Source organism: Lissotriton vulgaris, chromosome 5, assembly GCF_964263255.1.
Source record: "Lissotriton vulgaris chromosome 5, aLisVul1.2, whole genome shotgun sequence".
Classification (NCBI taxonomy): domain Eukaryota; kingdom Metazoa; phylum Chordata; class Amphibia; order Caudata; family Salamandridae; genus Lissotriton; species Lissotriton vulgaris.
In genome coordinates, this window is record NC_141693.1 from 284,302,295 (window position 1) to 284,322,609 (window position 20,315).

Consider the following 20,315-nt stretch of genomic DNA (forward strand, 5'->3'; position numbering starts at 1 on the left):
TATGACACTTCTAGAAGAAGCCTCGTGATCTAATTTTAAACTTCTACTATCTATACTTTTCCGCTTTAGAGCGGGCTCAATTTACTGGTCCTTATTTTTTAAACATTATTCAGATTCAGTGGAAAGTAAGGGCCCATGCCCGTGTGACAACCATACTGTCCAGTCTTTGTTGCACTTTACGTTTTTCTGCAACTTGCACAGATTAGCAAATCAGTACTATCTAACTCCCCTATTAAGGAGGTTAGGTCATTGTCACTGCACTACTGCCCTCCACTACTTACACTCCTTTAGTTCCCCCGAAATCATTTCTCATGTCTGTGCCTTCTTGAAAGCAGCACTTCGAACCAGACAAACCATGCTGGGTTAATTTGCAGGAATTTTCTATGGGCAGCATGGTAAAGTACACCATACCTCGTAGCTGCGCTGGGTTTCCTCATTAACGGTGGGTAGTAGGAGCGCATGGCGGACCCTTTTGAGGTCCTTGCCCTCTCTCCATTCCCCGTTCTTGGTGTCTGGTGCCTACCCGCGTTCTGATCCCCTAGTCCATAACAGTGCACTTTATTCAGAATATGTTTTTAAATCCTAGGTTCCCTCTTAAATTTCTAATGCCTGATATATTTTGTGTGCAATACTTCTATGTAATAGTAGGGTCACACTGTTCTAGCACCCTGTTCACTTGACGCAACGCTTATGTGTTTTACCTCGTACATTGTATGTCCCTTTTTAGTACTTTAATTATCCTGTACATTCGAATCATCAAAAAATGTAATGTGTGTTTACAGTTATATGCAATATTTTTTATGTACTTTTATGTTTGTTTGTTCGCAAGACCGAATAAAGATTTTGATTGATTGACAGCCTTACGTATTCTGGAAGCTGTAGTCCTTGTACAAGTTAGCTGAACTGACTGGACTAAATGGCCAGCTTATAGGGGTTACTAAGTGTAAAGCCTGTACAAGAAGCAATAAGTTAATGGCGATGGGAAATGATCTAGGATCTGAACATTCATTGCGGGGAAGAGCACATCGTCTATACCGTGGTAGTTAATACACTTGAGTAAAAAAAAAATTAGACGTGCACAAATGGAATATAAAAGGAAAAGTAATGTTGTAGCAGTAACAAAACAATGAATATATAGAATGTGTAATACAACCACACTGGCCATAAATAGTATGCCCACAACAAAAATTAATTGTCTCATGACACTCATTATATTGTATTTTTACCCAGTTCCCCAATAATGGTTTTACCTGAATTAATAATAAACGTGTTTGTTCCTGGTGAATTTTAAGGTATCACCTGCAAGCTACAGCCAGAAGCAGTAGACATCCAACTCACTAACCTAACGTCCCTTGCCACAAAGTGTGCCTTACCACATGGATGAGGGAGAATGCATTCATGTTTGTACTTAGCACAATTTCAAGATCAGGGTTTGTAGCGCCTAATCTTTGAAAGGACAGATGACAGCTCTGTTACGGAACTTGCACAACTTCCACATAGGGTTTGGATCCCTTACTGAAAGCCTCTAAAACTAACATGATTAAGAAGAATTGGACCATCTCAAAAAGACAAATAGCATTTCTCTTCCATATTTATAAACCATTCTTGGACACTTCTTAAAAGTGCACTCCTAATCAATTCCGCCAAATGCTGGAGAATTCAGGAACAGACCTCAGGTAAGTATTCACCTGTAAATGTGACCTTACCTAATGGCGTAACTTTGATTTCCGGCATCTTCTGGTACGTATGTAGACTTGCGTCTTTGCTGTGTCCTTCCTTAAATCAGTGAACTCACATTTGTGGTGTCCAGTAAGTGATGCAGACGCCCCATATCATTAGTAGTTAGGCTCTTCCTGGACATAAAAGAGGAAATGTGCTTGCAGTAATCCCTCAGGGAAGAACAACAAAAATACTGCAACTGATGCAACAGCAGCACGAAGGGCAAGCCTAAGGCAATCAGCTTCCCCACACCAGATCCTAAAAAATAAAAACAGAGAATTGTCATTCAGCATGTGCTCAACTATTCATAATGGAAGTGCAGCTCCTGTTGTATAATTGTAAAGGTAGTTATTAAGCTGGGTTACATAGCTGCACACCAATTAACAGAGGAATACAATTATGGACACATGCACTACGAGGAACATGGGTTGCCCAGGGAAAATAGTGTCAAACCCCACAATTAGATAAAACTTCCAAACAGACTGGCACAGCGATGAGGCTCTTCCCACAGAATATTTGACTCCCCCTGAAGACTCTCCTTGGATCCTTTAAGGCAGTGGTTCGTAGCCTTTTAACTTCTGTGCCCCCCTCCCCCCAATATACATTCTTGGAACTCAGGGAACCCACTGAATCATTACTGGAATCTGGGGACCCCCCCGAGTCAATACTGCAGTGTGCAGACCCCGACTAAGCATTTTCAGTAATTTGAACTGCAAAACAATACACAAAATATACAGAAACAAGCATTCATCAAACAAATACACAAATTATGACATTTTATAAATGTCATAAATAAACATAAAAACAAAGCAAGATATTAATGGGAAGGCTGGAGCTTTGCTACATTTAATAAGGCCACTAATAGTCCACACCAGTGATACTCAAAGTACTGCCGGGGGTGGCATGCTGCCCTCCTGACCTTTATATGTGGTCCCTGAGCAGCAGTAGCATCACTGGGCTGCTGTATACTGTCTCAGCACTACCATTAAAAATAGTTCAATATGTAGCAAACACTTATTTAAAGTGTTAATTGCAGTTAAACAAAAGGAAGTAACTAGGCCATTAACTTTAGGAACACCTTTATTTTTAAAGACAGTAAACATGTAAAAATACGATAGTCTTTTCAAAAATCAAAAAGTGTATATTTCATTGACCTGTATAAGCATTTCACCTTAGTAAATCAAATTATAGCAGTGTATTCAGAAGTATTTTTTTTTAGTGGTGGTTTTCAAATATGATTTTAGAAACGTTCATGCTCTCTCCCCATGTCCCCACCCTGAAAACAATGCCATCAGTGATTACATCCAAGCACAGGATATGGTTTTGTACAGCACGCATCCTGAAGTCATGTATTTCGAGGTCCTTTTATATGTGATAATGAAGAAAAAGGAGGTACATTTAAATAAAACAATTTCCCAGGGTTACACAATTTGATCAAGTGGGGAAGATGGGATTCATCGCACGTTTTCTGGTTTCACATTGTGCAATTAAGTTCAGCCAGTAGATGTACATGCTTTGTTTCCTCTACATCCACTTTACACTACCATCCCCGATCCCCTGCTGGCCTCAGTACGGCACTCAGTCAAACCAAAGGCCAAACTTTGCAACCCCTGGGAAAATGTTTGCGAGTAACAATGGTCCATAATAAATATGCTGTTTGATGCAGTACACTGCTACCACAAATCAATCAGAAGATAATTTTTAGCCTCACACTTAAAACTCCTTCATACTGACAGCACATTTAAAAAAATGTTAATTTCACATTTTACTTATTTCTTTATGTACACTTTATCAATCTGTAAATATTATTTGATTTTCCAAGAAGTCATGGACCACTGAGAAACCTTCAGGATCTCCAGGGTTTCACAGACCAGAGGTAAAGGACCATTGCTCAAGATTTAGTTCTGGCATATTAAGACTCATAGGAGATTACCCAGGTTCTCCTAACAACCAGTAGGATTCCCAAAGACCCCACAAGACAAGCTCACAGTCTCCTGTGAATCCTCACGAACCAGAGGTTTCATAAGGCCACTTGAAATGCCTCTAAGCCCGCATCTAATTAACTCCCACCCATATACTCAGTTCAATGGATCTTTCCACATATACAACTGGGACATCCCCCATCCCCAGGTGTAAATCCAATCCCTCTTTAGTCCCATACTCTTAGCTCATCCTTATGGAGTGAGCTTCACTCAGTGATATACACTTAACTCAATGCATCAGATTTATTGAGGTTCTTTTTAAGTTCAAAGCTTGATTCAAGGATGCCCCAGTTTCCAAAATACAATACTTCGTGTTTTCACTTCCCTTCTAAATTGTAACCGTTTTAGATAATCCTAATGACACTTCAATACAAAATAGTCTGCACCACTGCTTGACACAGACCAACCTGCAATCTTGCTCCACTCTAAATCCAAGCGAACTCTGCGGTCAATAAATTTAGCATTTTCTTTTACCTAGCACTGCGTTCACGCTGTGTCTTGTTTTCTATCCAGAAACCCTTCTAGAGGCCTATATTTGAATACATTGTGTACAATAGAAAAGTTCCTCATTGGGTTAATGCCCACATCGCAGATTTTACTTGAAAACAACATAAACACAATCTTGGTTCATTACAATTATTTCCCAATTCTTAAACTGCATATTAATGTTCCACTGTTCTATTACTGCCTGAGTATATTCCATCAATTTGATTGTGTAATAACCAAAATTACATTGAATCCCTAACTCATCGATGATACCTCCAATTATTAAATCGAACATAATAAGGCCAATTACTCTCACTTCAGGTATGCTATTTTTAATCCAGGCAGAGTATTTGGTAGTCTTACATCAACTTTCCATCTCGCAAACAAATCTTACTACCTTAACAACTACCTCGTAAAGTTCAGATGATAAATAATTTTTCCACATTACAGTATTAAATGTCTTGGCCATGTCTATGAAAGTTGCATATCTGCAACACACTCCCTCCTCAATGGCTTCAGCCAACCTATTCCATAACTGTTCTTACTTCTGCCATAATGCTTAACTTTTTAATAAATATAATACTATATACCCCATTTTCATTCATATATTCTACATATACATATATCCAACCACACTTCTCTTCCTCCAAGAGTTAGACACACTTCTTTACCATACCCCACAAAAACTAGCATGACACTGTCAAACTGCTGAATGTGGCTTTATTTTACATTAACTGGACAACCCCCAATTCCCACATCCAACACGACTATATGGCAGTCCTTCCTATTTTGCACTTCCTGTTCAAATAACAGTCTGTGGTGAACATACGCTTGGGATTCAACAATGGCAGCCATGATGGTTTCCAATTCATGTATGCAAAATGTATAAAACATTCAAATGATCAATTATTTTTACATCACCACATTGCTTGGTTCAATACAGTTTCATATAAGATATACTCGGAAGAAAGACAAAAATCTTTTTTCCAATACAAAAACATATTGTTACCATAATATAGAAACATTTTGCAACTTGAAATGCAGGTTTTCTTTAATTGTTACAAGTAGACATAATAAATATAGATCACTTGGTACAAACCAGTACATTTTAAAGTGCTTCAGTGCATAGAGTAAAATGAACAATGAATAACATCATTTGTAGTCAATTGTCACAATCTTTATGTGGTCAAATAAAACAACATATATAAATGTATACACACATAAGATTCATTCTCTCCCGCATAATCGGGAATGGCGCAAAATATGCTAAAGTGCAATAGATCACATAGCTGCCATGCCTCTCATAATGGAGTAAGCATACATGTAAATATTTATATTCACATATACTTGTTGCATCAATTACATATGCACAGATAACCACATGTGGGTCTGATGAACATGGGCCATTCCAACCCCATTTTTACTGTATAACACACGCAGTTCAATATTAAATAATTCATATCCATTGTAGCACCACTCAATAGGCAAGATCCCTATTGGTTATGTCTAGTTGTACCAATAAACTACCACTGCATATTAAAGTGCAAATACATTAATACATTAATCTCCAAGATAATTCATAATGACAATCGAAGTTTGCTCGCCATATCATTAGAGGTGAAGGTGCTAATACGGAAGGATCAAGCATCCAAATAAAAAGTACAAGTGACAATGTCCAATGAATGTATAGTGTATATGTACAATACATTACACTTTCACATAAACACATTCATGGGTAAAAACTTAAAAGATTCAAAGAACCACCATAACCAGATAAAAACACGAGTGGATAGGTTACAGCACTCTAACCCCAGAAGAGTTCATATTTCAATCATATTCATCAGTGTTATATCAATGCTTTATTACAGGCTCAGTAATGAAAAACCTCACCAAGATCAACAATTCATCACAATATGTTCATAAATTCCGAAGGTTCCTACCGATGTACATATAATTCTGCATCCAGATTGCGCCTCCATGGTCTTTCAGTTACCAATAAAATTATCATCTTGGATTCCCAGCGCCTCAATTCCAACTCGCTGCTGCCTTTTCAGGGGTGAGCTTAATGGGGAGCCATTTATGGGCCAGCTCCTGCTACCTCCAGAGGTGCCCACCCTCAGGAGGGTAGCTGTTTGCTTTAACTAGGTGGGAGCGGACAGCTCCTACCAAGCAAAATCAAGCATAACTCCTCTTTCTGCAAGCAGGAGCTGCCAAACAGCTCTGGCTTGCAGAAAGCAGGCTTTTCATCTGTTTCACTGCACGCAAATATGTATGCAATACACAGATGAAAACATTGCTCCTACAAGCAGGAAGCTACTATTTAAAGCAGCTCTGTGAAGCAGCTCCCTGCTTGTGGCAGCAATGCTGGATCCCGCAGGAGGCGGAAAAACAGTAGAGACTGTGGAAGCCTTGAGACTACCCGCGGTCTCAATTGCACACTGGGTACCCAGGTGACATGGTCGGGCCTAGGAAATAGGGTCCTGGGGCCGAAATCGGCCTGGGTAGGGGGGCCCCATAGTATAATGGCCAGGCCCTGGGGAATGGGGTGCCCGGGGACGAAATTGTTCTGGGTAGGGGGGCTGCGCGGCCTCAGTCCCTTAATAAAATTGCAAAATAGGCCAAGACCCAGAGAATGGGGTCGACAGGGCCAAAATCAGCCGAGAAAGGGCCGAGGGGGCCATGCAGCACCCCCAATACAAATATAGGAGTATAAAGTATCCACCGCTCTACATGCATACTGACAGCCCCGACAAATTGGCATTGGCCCAATATAGTTGATCTGCCATATCTATCCTTGCAGCTTTCCCCTTCCTAGCTGACTTCTCACCAACTGTGAGACTGGTCTGTGTTGTGTTTGCTGACAAATGGGACATTGCATAATCACACTTTTTATCAATTCTATGTGAATATACATCACTCAATTCTCTGCCCACCTGTTAGTGGCTTTTTCTTCCAGGTGTCCACATTTTTGGTGTGCTCACTTAGCCATTCCCGTCAAATCATGATCATGTGTCACCACCTCAGCCTCAAATGTTGGCCTTTTCATCTGGAAAGGAATTACATCACTGTTCTAATGAGTCTGTTGGGCAGCGGGCATCTACGTGATATAGAGTAACTGTGCTTCGTGGTAACATTTCCCAGATCTCTTGCCGCAACTCCTTACCCCACACCTCTTTTGAATGCATCATCCAGTTATGTGCATGCCACGTAGGAAGACAAGTAGCTAACCTTTTGGCAGTAGACCATGAGTGTGTATATAAAAAACTTTCCAGGCAATTCTTGTTTTAAAGCCAGATACAGAGTATACAGTTCTGCAAACTGGCTATTCTTTCCCTCTCCGATAGTGGTTAACAATTTCTTGGTCACAGAATTATACAACACCACTTTCTAATACCTCTTAGACCCCACATAGCTGGCTGAGCCATCAGTAAACCATACATGTCTCTTGTCTTCTGAAGACAATGCTGCAAACGGCTCAACCCATTTCACAGGGGCTCGTGTATCTCAGGCACATCCTGCAACATCTCTGTATCTTCCACTAGGGCTTGCACCACCTGATCAGGCAACACTGCAGTATCTTAAGGGCCTACTCGGGCCCAGTCTTGTATGTATCACTTCCACTTGATTATGCTGGCTACATGCACATGCTCTATTCTATAAATCTTGGGACATTATTCACCCATTGCATCATAGGAATCTCATATCTCAGAATCACATTGGGCCCCAGGGTCAACTGCTCAGTGTCCACCAGGGCCCAATAACATGCAAGCAACTGCTTTTCAAACAGAGTGTACCGCTCTCCAGCATCTGGTAACTTTTTTTCCCCAAATCTTAAAGGCACCCTCTTCTTTCCTTGTTTCTGCCACAAACTCCAGTTGGCATACTGCCCCTGGACTGTCACATTCTGCTGAACATCCCCCTCTCGTACAGGCCACAAATCCAAGGCACGCTGTATAGCCTCCTATGCTGATTCAAATGCATTCTGTTGCTTCTCTCCCCATTCAAACTCATGTTTCTTTCACGTAACCTAGTACAAAGGGGCCACAATAATGATCTAATTTCACACTGATGCATCTAGCAATCCATTCATCAAATCATGAGGAAGATTCATGAGAATTGCAAACTTCATTGCATCCTCTTTTCATCTCAGCATAGGGGAATATTTATTGTACCAAGTTCCCATATATCAAATGTCAATAATGCACATGTAAAATATATGCATAAAGTGAATATATATTCACAAAAATAAATGCATAGAAAGATAACTGCACGTATACAAGAATGAGCAATTAGAACGTGGAATACTTCACCGGCTGTCTGTTTACCATCATCACCCTTTGCCAGCACAACTAGGGGACCTGTTGGCAGTCTCATGCTAGGAGGTCTAAACCGGGCACCAAAGCCCTGAGCAGTGCATCCACTCCCAAGACAGTTCCTTTCAAAGCACTAAGAGGTGTCTGTCTTTATACGCTTTACTAACACAGAGAGAGAGAGTTAGAAGCAACCACACTCTTCATCTGCACTGTAGGTGCTGGCTACACTCTCTGCATCTAGATCACTCAACAGAGCTGGCCAGGCTCCGATAAGAGCAGAGGAAGAATTCTTCACTTTCTTGTGCTTGGACAATGTACGCATCCCACACTGTCTGTTATAACAGCGTCGATCTCTCACTCTGTGAAGTGAGAAACATACACAATTCTATGTGCGCAAATAACCTGGGCCTGCTTGCGCTCGCAGCTGAAAGGCAGGGTCAGACAAACACAAGATAAAACCATGCTTACAAAATGTAGCTAGAGTAAAATGGAGTCAATGGTCACTACATGATCTCACAATGTATCAGTAATGTACATATCCGCAGAACCCTGCGCTGCTGTCATGCTACACAATGGTGACGTGGCAATGGAAGCATTTTACGCCTGTAGCATTACAGCAGTGCAGGGTTCTGCAGATATGCAAAAGGAGTCAACTTCACCCTGTGGTTTATTATCATGTCATAAAGAAATCAAAGAGGGAGAGAGAAGTTCAAGTTCAACTCAACTTCCCTTGAGTAAACATGCATAATCAAGTCACCAGTCTCTATGCTATCAAATTCCACTACTATATGCATTAGGGTGATGGCAGTGGAAGGGGAAGATAGGGTCATGGTAGATGGGATGGTGACATAAGAGCCATGTCAAAGGAAGATGGTAACGTCTTGAATGTAGAAGCCAAAATTATTCTTTATTATATATATTCATAGAAGCGCAGCCAACTCGTTTCACCTTAAAAAAGGCTTCATCATGGCCAAGCAAATCTGCCTGTGTTCACGCCAGCAAAGGTCTAGGTTCCTTTGATCTATGTCAGCGTTACGGAATACACATGTAGTTCGAAAACACTTATAGACCATATGTTAAATTAGGGTCATCACATCTAACTCCTGATTAATCCAAGGGCGAAGTCTTGTCAGGTGCGTCTTATTGTTCAATAAGCATAAGTTCTCGATTTCTCACTATATTTACAGCGAAACAAATGGGTAAAGAGCGTTGTGTACAGTGTGAGAATGTGCTATCTTCCTATCTTAATTGTATCAATCAATTCATCTGTCAGTTTAAAACACCGAACACCACGGAAGATAGGACGTGACTGCTCACGTCGTACTTTACCCGTTTGTCTCGCTGTAAATATTACCCCAATTTTCAGGTTGGTCACGACCGGTGTGCTGCCACATTTTCAAGTTGGTGCAGCAAAAGTTTCATTTTGGTGTCTCAAAATCTAAAATCTTAGGGGGGGGTCTGTCTCTATGGGAAGCTAGCACACCAATGATCCGCTTCAAATTTGTCACATTCATCCAAGGCACTCATTACCCTGCATTAATTTCCATTACAGTTCCCTAAGCTCTGCTTAATAGCAAGGATTACTTGTATGCCAATGCTCAAGATCACAATCGAGCTTCTAACACTCATTATACATTAACAATTGAAATGGTCTTTAATGGAAAATTCAGAGAACTTCAAATTGGGAAATCCGGTGACCTCGCCATATTTCCTGGGCCAGTACAATAACTCAGGAGCGACTTGTCAACTGTGCAGCATGCACTACCTTCTTTGGTAGATTGACACAAGAATAGAGCAGCTTTCTCTCCATCTACGTCCCAATGAGGTTGACCATCAATAAGCAAGTGTGACCTCAACTCATCTCACACAGAGTACCACCAACCACAGAGAACCACCAACACTACAAATCCCAGAATATATTATATTACTACAGGAATGCCCAGATCTGGAATACCTTTGTGTGGTCCTCAGGAACTCTGGAGACCCCTTCCACAACACCCAATCTCCCTGAAGGTCTCATCCCCGGATGACTTCATCCTATTAACTGAAACCCTGAAAACAAATTCAAGCATGGATGGAAAACAGCCACCTCAAACTAAACACAGCATAAACACAGTTTTTTCTTATTTTGCCAAAGAAAGGTAAACCATTGATCCACCAATGGAGTAAACTCATACCAACCTAAAGGGCTGCCCTTCCAGCCACTCAGAATATCATCATCATACAATTTAGTTGATTGAACTTTCAGTCATAAAAGCAGAGCATAAAATACATTAAACAGATTTAAAATAATCATAAAAATACAGTTTACAAGGCTAAGAAACATAAAACTGCTCTACACGTTCAAAAGGCACATCTGTATAGTAAATGACCAATATATGTCTGAGGATTGGCCACATCTCTTAACAACTAAATCAAATTTAACAAAATGAATTACAGCAGTAATTATTATATGTCTGGCACTTGGCCATATCTCTTCCTTGTAGTCAAGGCAGATTTAATAAAAATTAATAATTGTAAAACAATTTGTGGGCTATCCAGCTTTAGCAATACTTTAAAAGCTATCCTATATTGTCTACCATGTGCTGCACAGAGAACTAGAACAAGGAAATGCTTCCTATAAGAAGAGTACAGACTACAAAACAGCGTAAAGTGCAAAGTGCTCTGTTTAACAACTGGGTTGCAGGCACAATAGGGGAGATTAGAAAAACCAGATCCCTGACAGGGGAACACTACAAGGAAGTGAATTAAATTAAAATAATACTTGTTAAAAGAAAATCTGTACTCTCCATTGTGAGTGACTGACAGATAAAACTCCAAACCCCATGAGGATTTAATGAGAAGATAGTTTAGAGCTGTGTGCTATTGGTTAAAAAAAAAACTCTTGGGCGACCTGCGTCTTTCCATCTGTAAAACACATCTTTCACCTGTGTTTTGGTGACACTCGTAATAGTGTCTGGATTTAAATAAAGAATGTAAAATCACTTGGTTTCACCAGCGACGGTCATCTTATTCATTTTATTTATTTATTTTAAAGTTTTGTATAGCGCTAGCTCGACCCGTAGGTATCAGAGCGCTTTACATAAACGCAGTACACAGCAGGAGGACATTACATTATATAGTAGGACGACAGTAAGGAAGCAATCCACAGACACAAATACAACATGGGAATAAATATGCAGTGCAACGGAGGGGGGGAGAGCAAAAAGAAAGGGAGAGAAAGACATCGTCCGGTCACCCACTATCCTTGAAAGTCCAGGGAGAGGGGAGACAACTTGGATAAAGAAGACTAGGTTAGTTGACGTTGGTCATGAAAGTATTTGTTTAGGAGATGGAGTTTCAGGTCCCTTTTGAAACAGGAGAAGGAGGGGTTGCATCTGAGGACTCCAGGGAGAGCGTTCCATATCCTGGGAGTGTTGCCAGAGAACGATCGATATTGGGTTGTTTTCTTTTTCACTTTCGGAGGAATGAGAAGGATTGAGTTAGTGCTTCTTAGTGTTCTGGATTGACCTGCTCTAATCAGTTTGTTGTTTAAGTAGTTGGGGGTAGGAGAGTGAAGGGTTTTGTGTGTGATGCAGGCCAATTTATAGACACATCTCTCTTACATGGGAAGCCAATTGAGGCAGTTGAGAGCTGGAGTGATGTGTTCAAATCTTTTAACTCCAGATACGAGTCGAGTGGAAATGTTCAGGACTGCTCTTAGAGGGGCTAGGTGAGCTTTCGGAGTCCCTGTAAGGATGGCGTTTCCGTAGTCGATTTTGGAGAGAACTAGGGATTGGACTACTGTCTTGAGGTCATCATGAGGTAGAAAAGGTTTCAGTTTCTTGAGTTGCTTTAGAGAGAAATTAGCACTTTTTGCAGAGTTTTTGATGTGGGCCTCCATTGATAAGTTCTTGTCAAGGGTGATGCCTAGAGACTTGACTGAGTCGGAAAGGGTAAGGGGGCAGTTTAGGGCAACCAGATTCTTGAGCCACTCCTGGATTGGGCGATGATTACTTTTTGGAGAGAATAGGATTAGTTCCGTTTTGTCTGGGTTGAGCTTTAAGTGGTTAACGTAGAACCAAGTTTGGATCTCGGTTAGGGTAGTATTGAGGAGTTGAATGTCGCTGGGAGACTTGATCCTGAAATAGATTTGGGTGTCGTCCGCGTAAATGTGGTAATTCACTCCGGCTTTTTTCAATATGATTGTGAGGGGCTCCATGAAGTGATTGAAGAGGGATGGGGAGAGGATCGAGCCTTGCGGGACCCCAAGTGTAACTTTAGTTGGTTTTGAGAGACAGGAGTTAATTTTAATTTGTTGCGTGCGGTGTTGAAGGAAGGAGGTGAACCATTTTAGTACTGTGCCATTGATGCCGGACCTTCAGACTCATATTTCAATGGCTAAGAGGGTTTCATGCTAAGGCTGCTATGATAAATCAAGCACTTCTCTCAAGCTCAGGCCTTATAATGAGTTGTTCAGGTGCTTGTCCTCTCAAGGCTCGACAGATAGGCATCCCCAAAGTCCTCCTAGGCCGTCAGAGTAGGCCTACATGCTGCAACCTGTTTTGTGTCAACATACAATCAATCAATCAAGCAGGGAATTGTGGAGCGTGCTACTCACCTGTGAGGGTCTCAAGGCGCTGGGGGTTTGGGGGGGCGATTGGGTAATCAGGTCCGTTCAGTGAAAGAGCCAGGTCTTGCCAGGTCTTCCTGAAGATGTTCAGAGAGGAGCGCGTCTGATGTTGATCGGGAACTCGTTCCAGCTCTTGGTTGCGATGTAGGAGAAGGCCCTTCCTCCAGTTCTGGCTCTGCGGATAGGCTGGGTTTCGGCGAGGTTGGCGGATCGGAGATTTCTCTTGGGTACGTGGAAGGAGATGACCTCGTTGAGGTATTGGGGTCCGGTGTTGTGGAGGCATTTGAAGGCATGGGTGAGTATCTTGAAAGTTACTCTCGTCTTGACAGGGAGCCAGTGGAGGTCTCGCAGGTGTTGGGTGATGTGTTCTTGTCGAAGGAGACCGAGGACGGTCTAGCTGTGGTGTTCTGTATGGTCTGGAGTTTTCGGAGCAGCGACTTGTTGATTCCGGCTTAGAGAGCGTTTCCGTAGTCCAGTCTGCTGGTTATGAGTGCGTGGGTGACATTTTTTCTTGATTCAGGGGGGAATCCATTCGAAGGTCTTGCGAAAGATATGGATTGTGTTGAAGCAGGTGGAGGCGAAGGCGTTGGTTGACCTGACGGGTCATGGACAGGGAAGAGTGGAGTACGATGCCGAGTTCCGGGCGTGGTCGGTGGGGGTGGGCGGGCTGCCGAGGGCGGTGGGTCACCAGGTGATGTATCATGCGGTGGAGAAGGGTACGAGGAAGAGGACCTCTGTCTTCTCCGAGTTGAGCTTCAGGTAGCTGCTGCTCATCCAGGATGCGACGTTCTTCATTCCTTCATAAAAGCAGAGTCTTGTGGTGACGTGGTCCTTGGTGAGGGAGAGGATGAGCTGGGTGTTGTGGGCGTAGGAGACTATGTTGAGTCCGTGCTGTCTGGCGATGGCCATGTAGATGTTGAAGAGCGTAGGGTTGAGTGACGGTCCTTGAGGCACTCCGCAGTTGATCTCTGCAGGTTCAGAGAGGAAGGGTGGCAGTCTGATTCTTTGGGTCCTGCCTGTGAGGAAGGAGTAGAGCCATTCGAGGGGGTTTCTCCGTATGCGCGGGTCATAGAGTCTGGCAGTGAGTGTGCGGTGGGAGACGGTGTCAAAAGCTGTGGAGCGGTCAAGTATGATCAAGGCCGCAGTGTGAACTTGGTCGAGAAGGGTGCGGATGTCATCTGTGGAGGCGAGTAGGGCGGTCTCAGTGCTGTGGAATCCGGATTGGGAGGGGTCGAGAATGGAGTACTCTTTAATGAATTTCGCTAGTTGGGCTTGGACAGTCTTCTCAGTGACTTTGGCCGTGAAGGGAAGGAGGGAGCCGGGTCAGTAGTTCTTGGGGCCTGAGGGTCTGCCATGGGCTTCATGAGCAGGGGCTTGACTTCTGCGCGTTTCCAGTCATTGGGGAAGGTGTGGGGTTCGAAGGTGGTGTTGATGGTGCATCGTAGTTCATGTGCAATAGCGGCGGCGGCTCTGTGGGAGATGTGGAGGGCAGGGATCCGTGGGTGCTCCTGAGTGGATGCCTTTCATGGTTGATTCAGTGTCTTCGGTGGTGGCTGGGGTCCAGGCGGAGATGTTGGGTTGGCTGGTGTTGTTGGAGGGTGTAGTGGTTTCGGAGTCTAGAATTTGTTCATTGAAGTTTTTAAAGAGGGACTTGATTTTCAGATGGAAGTTGGAGCTGAGCTTGTTGCAGAGGTCCTGGGAGGGGGTGATGTCTGTGGCCTCAATATACAAGAAATACGATCACACAGGGATGTGGAATTTCTATAGCCCGATGCCCAGGACATATTGTTTGGGGTCAGGGGCAAATAGTTTTAATGTGTATTTTGTCCTTGGGACAAGTAGGCCCAACCCCTTGCAGCACAAATGCTTTGGTTGCCAGTTTGCAGTACCATATAAAGAGTCAGGGAAGGACACTGCCTGCAGTTCAGTTAATGTTTGTGTGCATATGTAAATGTTGTTCAAACTTGTATTTATGGTTCATTAATTGAAAGCCTTTATTATTAGGGTGAGTGCTCTAAATAAATGTAAGTTCTGACTGCACTACTGACAGTGGTTCTAGTATAAAAATGTGTACACGCGGTTTCAAAGTTTAGCAATATGAGGCTATGCATAATGCTGCATAATGCTCTGATTAGATGCACATATTAGCAGAAGCTTGAAAGCAACATTAATGATTCTTTGCTTTCAATATAAAATGTTCCTAAACAAATGAAAGTAGGGAAAAAAACATTTAGCTAACCTGTAAAATTTCACGTACCCTTTCTTAGCAGAATCATTTAGCAAAATGTGTTGATGCATGCTAGTATTTCACAAAAATATTCATATTGCAAAATCAGTGTAACCAGTTTCAATAAGGTTATGGGAAACATAAAATTAAAGAAGCATTGGCAAAGCCAGTAGGTCTGAAATTGGTGGTCGACCTTTTAGTTTTGGCAATGCGTGACTTGTTTTGTCATGGTTTTTGTAAAACCTTATTGATGTGAGAGCTTCCAGGCCCTCACAATTATAACAAACATTGGCAAAAGCAAAAAATTCGTTTTTGTTCTCAAAAAAGCACACACTGCCACATTAGTATTGGCACTGAACAAAACTACTCTGTGTGCTGATATGCTCCTTGTAAAAGACAGAATGCTGTCACCACAGTGAAGTCAGCGGATACAGAGAGAAAGAGAGAATTTTATTAAACACAGGCGGTCATGGTTCACGCCAGACCAAATTAGGGGACCAATTATTAAAGAAAGTCTCAAAAGTGCACCCTTGTATTAAGTGCAGCTATATGTCTTTCGTGAATTCACAAGAATTTACAGAAGTAGGGCAAGAAATTGTACTCATAGAAAATATTTGTGAACTACATTTTAGCATGAACAAATATGCATGTATAGATTTCCTAATGCGAAAACCTGAGGGTTTGCAAGTTCATTTTCCCTCCAACCACTTTTTTCCCAATCTGGAAGAAGGTTTACCTCTGCCATTGTCAGGAGTAAATTTCCAATATTTCTCAGTATGGGAAAATATTAGAGAAGAGTTGTTGAAAAACCATAAAGTATGCAAGTTAGTAGGTTTGCACAGACTCAAAAGGGCATTCCAACCCTGGATCTATTGCTTGCCACTACCTTCAGTCCCAGTATGTATATCTGCGGAAACGTGGCAACATATAGGGATTGCTAGTATTCAAACACTACTATGGTATGAGCCCTGCACAATCAGAGAGGCTATATAAGAGCTCCAACATAATGATATTGGTTCCATAATGCGTTGCTGGCACTACATGGCACCAGAGGGACAAGTGGATTTTGTTACAGGACAAGTAGATTCATGAAGCAACCTGCCCCATGGACAAGTAGATATTTTATTAAATTCCACACCCCTGGATCACATCACCCTTATTCTACTCTCCCATCAATAGCTCCCCAGAAGTGAGAACTCAGTTTAAAACTTCCTGCACCACCCGTTAAAAACGTCATCCCTTTTCACCCTTGTAACTGAGAAACTAAAAATTTCATGCACCAACCGAGATTCAAGAAATGCTCAAATTGCTCCTGCTCGAACCTTTCACCTTCAAGCAAGAAAGTTGCAAAACCAATACTTCCCTGGTATCAACACTAGAATCTGGAACTTCCTCCCTCCGAGCCTCCTTCTGACCTGTGTCACAACTCCTTCAAAACAAGCATTGACAAAGCCAATAGATCGTGCGTATCCAAGAGCTATTGGTTTTGCTAATGTAAGGCTTCATCTCAGTATCCGTTTAACACCTAAATACAGCAATCAGCAACTGAAAGGCGACCAGTTAACCTTTGCAGGATGCATTCTACTGTGCAGCAAACATGCAGAGCGTGTTTATTACATTTTTATCTGTCTAAGCTAGAAACAATTTTTTTGTTAAAATCTGCAGATGATGGATTTATGTGGCAACTGCAGCAAATTCATTTTTAATGGGGAAAATACTGGAGCAGCAAAACTACATAATTGCACTAGCCATGACTATAACTTAATTCTCCTGGTTGAGAGTGTAGCACAATAGTGTATAGGAAACGGTTGCTTAGTAGATTCAGTAATAACCCAGGTAATGCTAAGTGTGCCCCCACAAGGCCCAAATTAGCCTCAAGAACTCCGGAGGTGTGACACTCAACTAGGGGATGGAGGTACTGATACCTTACCTCTTACAAACAGTTGCATCACTTCAAGGCTGACAAGGTGGTGTAAAAGATTTCTTGGAAGAAACTTCCCACAAGAGCTGGAGCAGCAGGAATTTTATAAAGAATATGCAATGCTGTTGCATAACAGACAGAACTAAGAACATAGCACAGGGCGGCTGTCTTGCCATTACTGAGAACTATGATGTGGGACGCTTTGAAGCTACCTGAATGGCAGTTTCAGAATACAAGGCAACATTGAAAAGATGCCTGTACAGAGGGAGGCAGAACTAAAACAACAGGCGATCCGATAATGGCCTTTGCACTAACATTCAGGCGGTCATGTGCTTCGGGATGGGTCAAACGCCACACAATACTTGTCAAGTTGTGTGAAACAGGCACTTAAGCCTACAAGACTCAATACTAATTTGTTACCCACATGCATAATAAGCTGCAGCACTAGTGAATCTGTTTACATCTTTATGAAGTGTCTATCCTTTAACGTCTACGACGGGGTGGAAAAGAAACACAAGTAATATAAGCAGAATACAGAAAACAAGAGACAATTAAAACTTCTGGCCTGCCACTAAATTCATAAAAGGGGTGTCTGGCTCTGAGACGACAGTGGGGATAAAAGGCATCGCTCTTCCGTGTGTCACCCTCTCTTTCTGAAGAAACACGATGACAGTAATAAGGCCTCACTGTCTGAGGAGAATGCATAGTTACGCAAAGCACACTGCAAAGTTTATTGAACTGTGAAGCTGTGACCGGACATCCAGCTGGAAAACCACAACTGTACACTCGAAGTTGGAAGAACAAGCGCTGTCAAAACCAACGAAATTTACCATCACAATTGAGCACCGACAGAGGCAACAAAAAAAAACACAATTATGGACAGCAGGAGGAGGAGGGCTATCGTGAAAATAACAAGAGGGAGGTGAGGGAAGCAGTACCAGAACGGGCAGGGTGGGGTTTAAAAGGGGGGAGGAAGAAATAGTACCTCAATCCCATCAGGAGTACCGGACAGGCACTAATTTGAATCTATCTGTGCTTGGTCCCTGCTCCCCAGAGACGAATGTAATTGACGTTTAGCCAGCACTGGCCAATTAGGAGACAGCAGAGAAGAGTGACACCGAATCCAACAAATGGTAAGCAATGGGCGGGCTTCAAGCCCTTGACTGAAAACAATAGCGTCAGGCAGGCAGGTACCAAGCTGTCGCAGGCTCAACCCTAAAGAGATCACAAAGTTATTCTCTTTGAACTACACCTGGGCTACCCCCGTCTACCTCCTCAAATTTTATCGCGAGGCTTTTCTGCCTCTCCCAGCCAAACTACAGAGGACCTCAGATTTTACCTCATCCCATTGTATCATACTTCCTATCTTTTACTGCTGTTTGTTTGTACAATATACACTTGTTCACAATTTGTTTCAGCTTTATTGCAAAGCGCTCTGATGCCCCGGGCCAAGTCTGCGCTACATAAAATCAAAAAAGTAAATAAAAACGTTGAGGAACCAGTAAATCTAACGTACTTCTATAACTTACTATATCACATTACGACTGGTATATATAGCACAAATGCTACCAAAAGCGGGCCTCAGCTTCAACTGGTGGTAGGGACTTCAAGCCAATAGCTTTCCTCTGAAAGGGCACTACATTGCTTGCACAGATGTTGCGTGTGTGCAAAGCGAGCATTAATGCAACTGCAGCAGCTGTTCTGCGTGCCTGAAGGAGGGAATCCTATACTGCTATTCTGCCTTTCGCCTGCATATTGCGTTAGGGAACCTTGCAGTGCTACAGCCCATTTGTACATCTCATTCGCGTCAATTAATCTTTGCAAACAAAGCACTTTTTCGCAACAAGCAAAACGACTGAAGTGATTTGTACTAGATAACTTTGCTGTACCTCTTCTTCAACAACCCACCACCCTTATAGATTCCGCAGATTTCTTACTTACCTCCAACGATATAAGTGATCTTCCTATCACCTGCACACCGAGCCAGTCGGCAAGCATGAAGCACATCTGTACATAACACTTCCGGTCGTCCCGTAGTTGATAGGCTAAAAAGTATGTTATTGTAATTCGTTCAAGTTTCGTCACTTGGAATTGGAGAAGAAACTCTTGTTACAGGATGATGGTAAACATGTATTATTTCATTGGTTGTGAGACCCTGCACCATGTACCGTGGTCAGGGATTGGCTGAGACGTTCTTGTCGGTTGTCTATTGGTTGTAGGACCGAAGTATTGCAAGTTCACCTGAACAAGTGTGTTGCTGCTGCACGGCTCACCCTGCAAGCATGACTGAACGTCAAGCTGCTGCAGAGATACAGCCTCTCGTGAATAACTGTGTATTAAGTGCACTAGTTTCTCCTGAGAGTGCATTTTGCGATGGATAGGAGAACGCTCGCCAAGATAGGCTTACGTTTGAATGGTATAAGGTGTGCATGTAGTACCTTTCGTGCTGTAGACTTTGGAATGTTTTGTACTTAAATTATGAGTGACTTCCTTACCCGTACGACTCCAAACCCTGGCCTATGCCCGCTCATCCGCTGTGCAGCCTGCTAAAACATGCTTTGTTTTCCATGGTTCCAATTTCTGTCGAAACAGGCACACTCCCAAGAACTACATTGAACCAATCAACAATGAGTAGGATAAGGCGGAAGTAAGGTCGCACAGACGATTGAACGGTGACTTGTAGGAAGCGCAGCTGTGATTGGTTCGGTCTGCGGAATGGCGGAGCTTTGAGTTTATGTGGACATTGTCCTGCCGGTATGACACGCACACCCAGAGCTGACATTTCCCTCAGCAGCAGCAGGTAGTGAATGAAGCTGGCAAGGTGAGTCACACCCTGCAACAGTGGTAGCTCCCTCCCGACGCTATTTCTTTTGGCTCATGGAAACTTTTTAAGGCTCAGGGCATTAGGTGGCATTTTGGGGACCTTGGGCAGTGGAAGGGTTTGAGGGTCCAGGAATAAGGGTGGTCCTTCGCTCCTTAGGACGTGTTTGAAACGATCGACATTTTACAGAGAGGGCTATCGGTTTGAACTGCATCATATAGATTTATTATAATT

The 20,315-nt window shown here is 42.6% G+C and overlaps 2 protein-coding genes across 3 annotated transcripts in view; one reads left to right on the forward strand and one right to left on the reverse strand.

Moving 5' to 3' along the window:
- The window catches only part of LOC147710705 (integrator complex subunit 11-like), a 61,134-nt gene extending 41,807 nt beyond the window's left edge, over positions 1-19,327 (reverse strand). Inside the window, exons 1-2 of the mRNA XM_086919379.1 lie at positions 19,202-19,327; positions 1,707-1,977 (exon numbers count right to left, since the gene is read on the reverse strand). Of these exons, the coding sequence (XP_086775505.1) occupies positions 1,707-1,734 (28 nt within the window). The 5' untranslated portion in view covers positions 1,735-1,977; positions 19,202-19,327. The remainder of the gene's footprint in view (positions 1-1,706; positions 1,978-19,201) is intronic.
- Positions 19,328-19,861: 534 nt separating this feature from the next.
- The window catches only part of CPTP (ceramide-1-phosphate transfer protein), an 88,179-nt gene continuing 87,725 nt past the window's right edge, over positions 19,862-20,315 (forward strand). Inside the window, exon 1 of one of the 2 annotated variants that reach the window (XM_086921437.1) lies at positions 19,862-20,081. The gene's annotated coding sequence lies outside the window, so the exon portion shown is untranslated. The remainder of the gene's footprint in view (positions 20,082-20,315) is intronic. The other variant, XM_086921438.1, reaches the window with a different exon arrangement.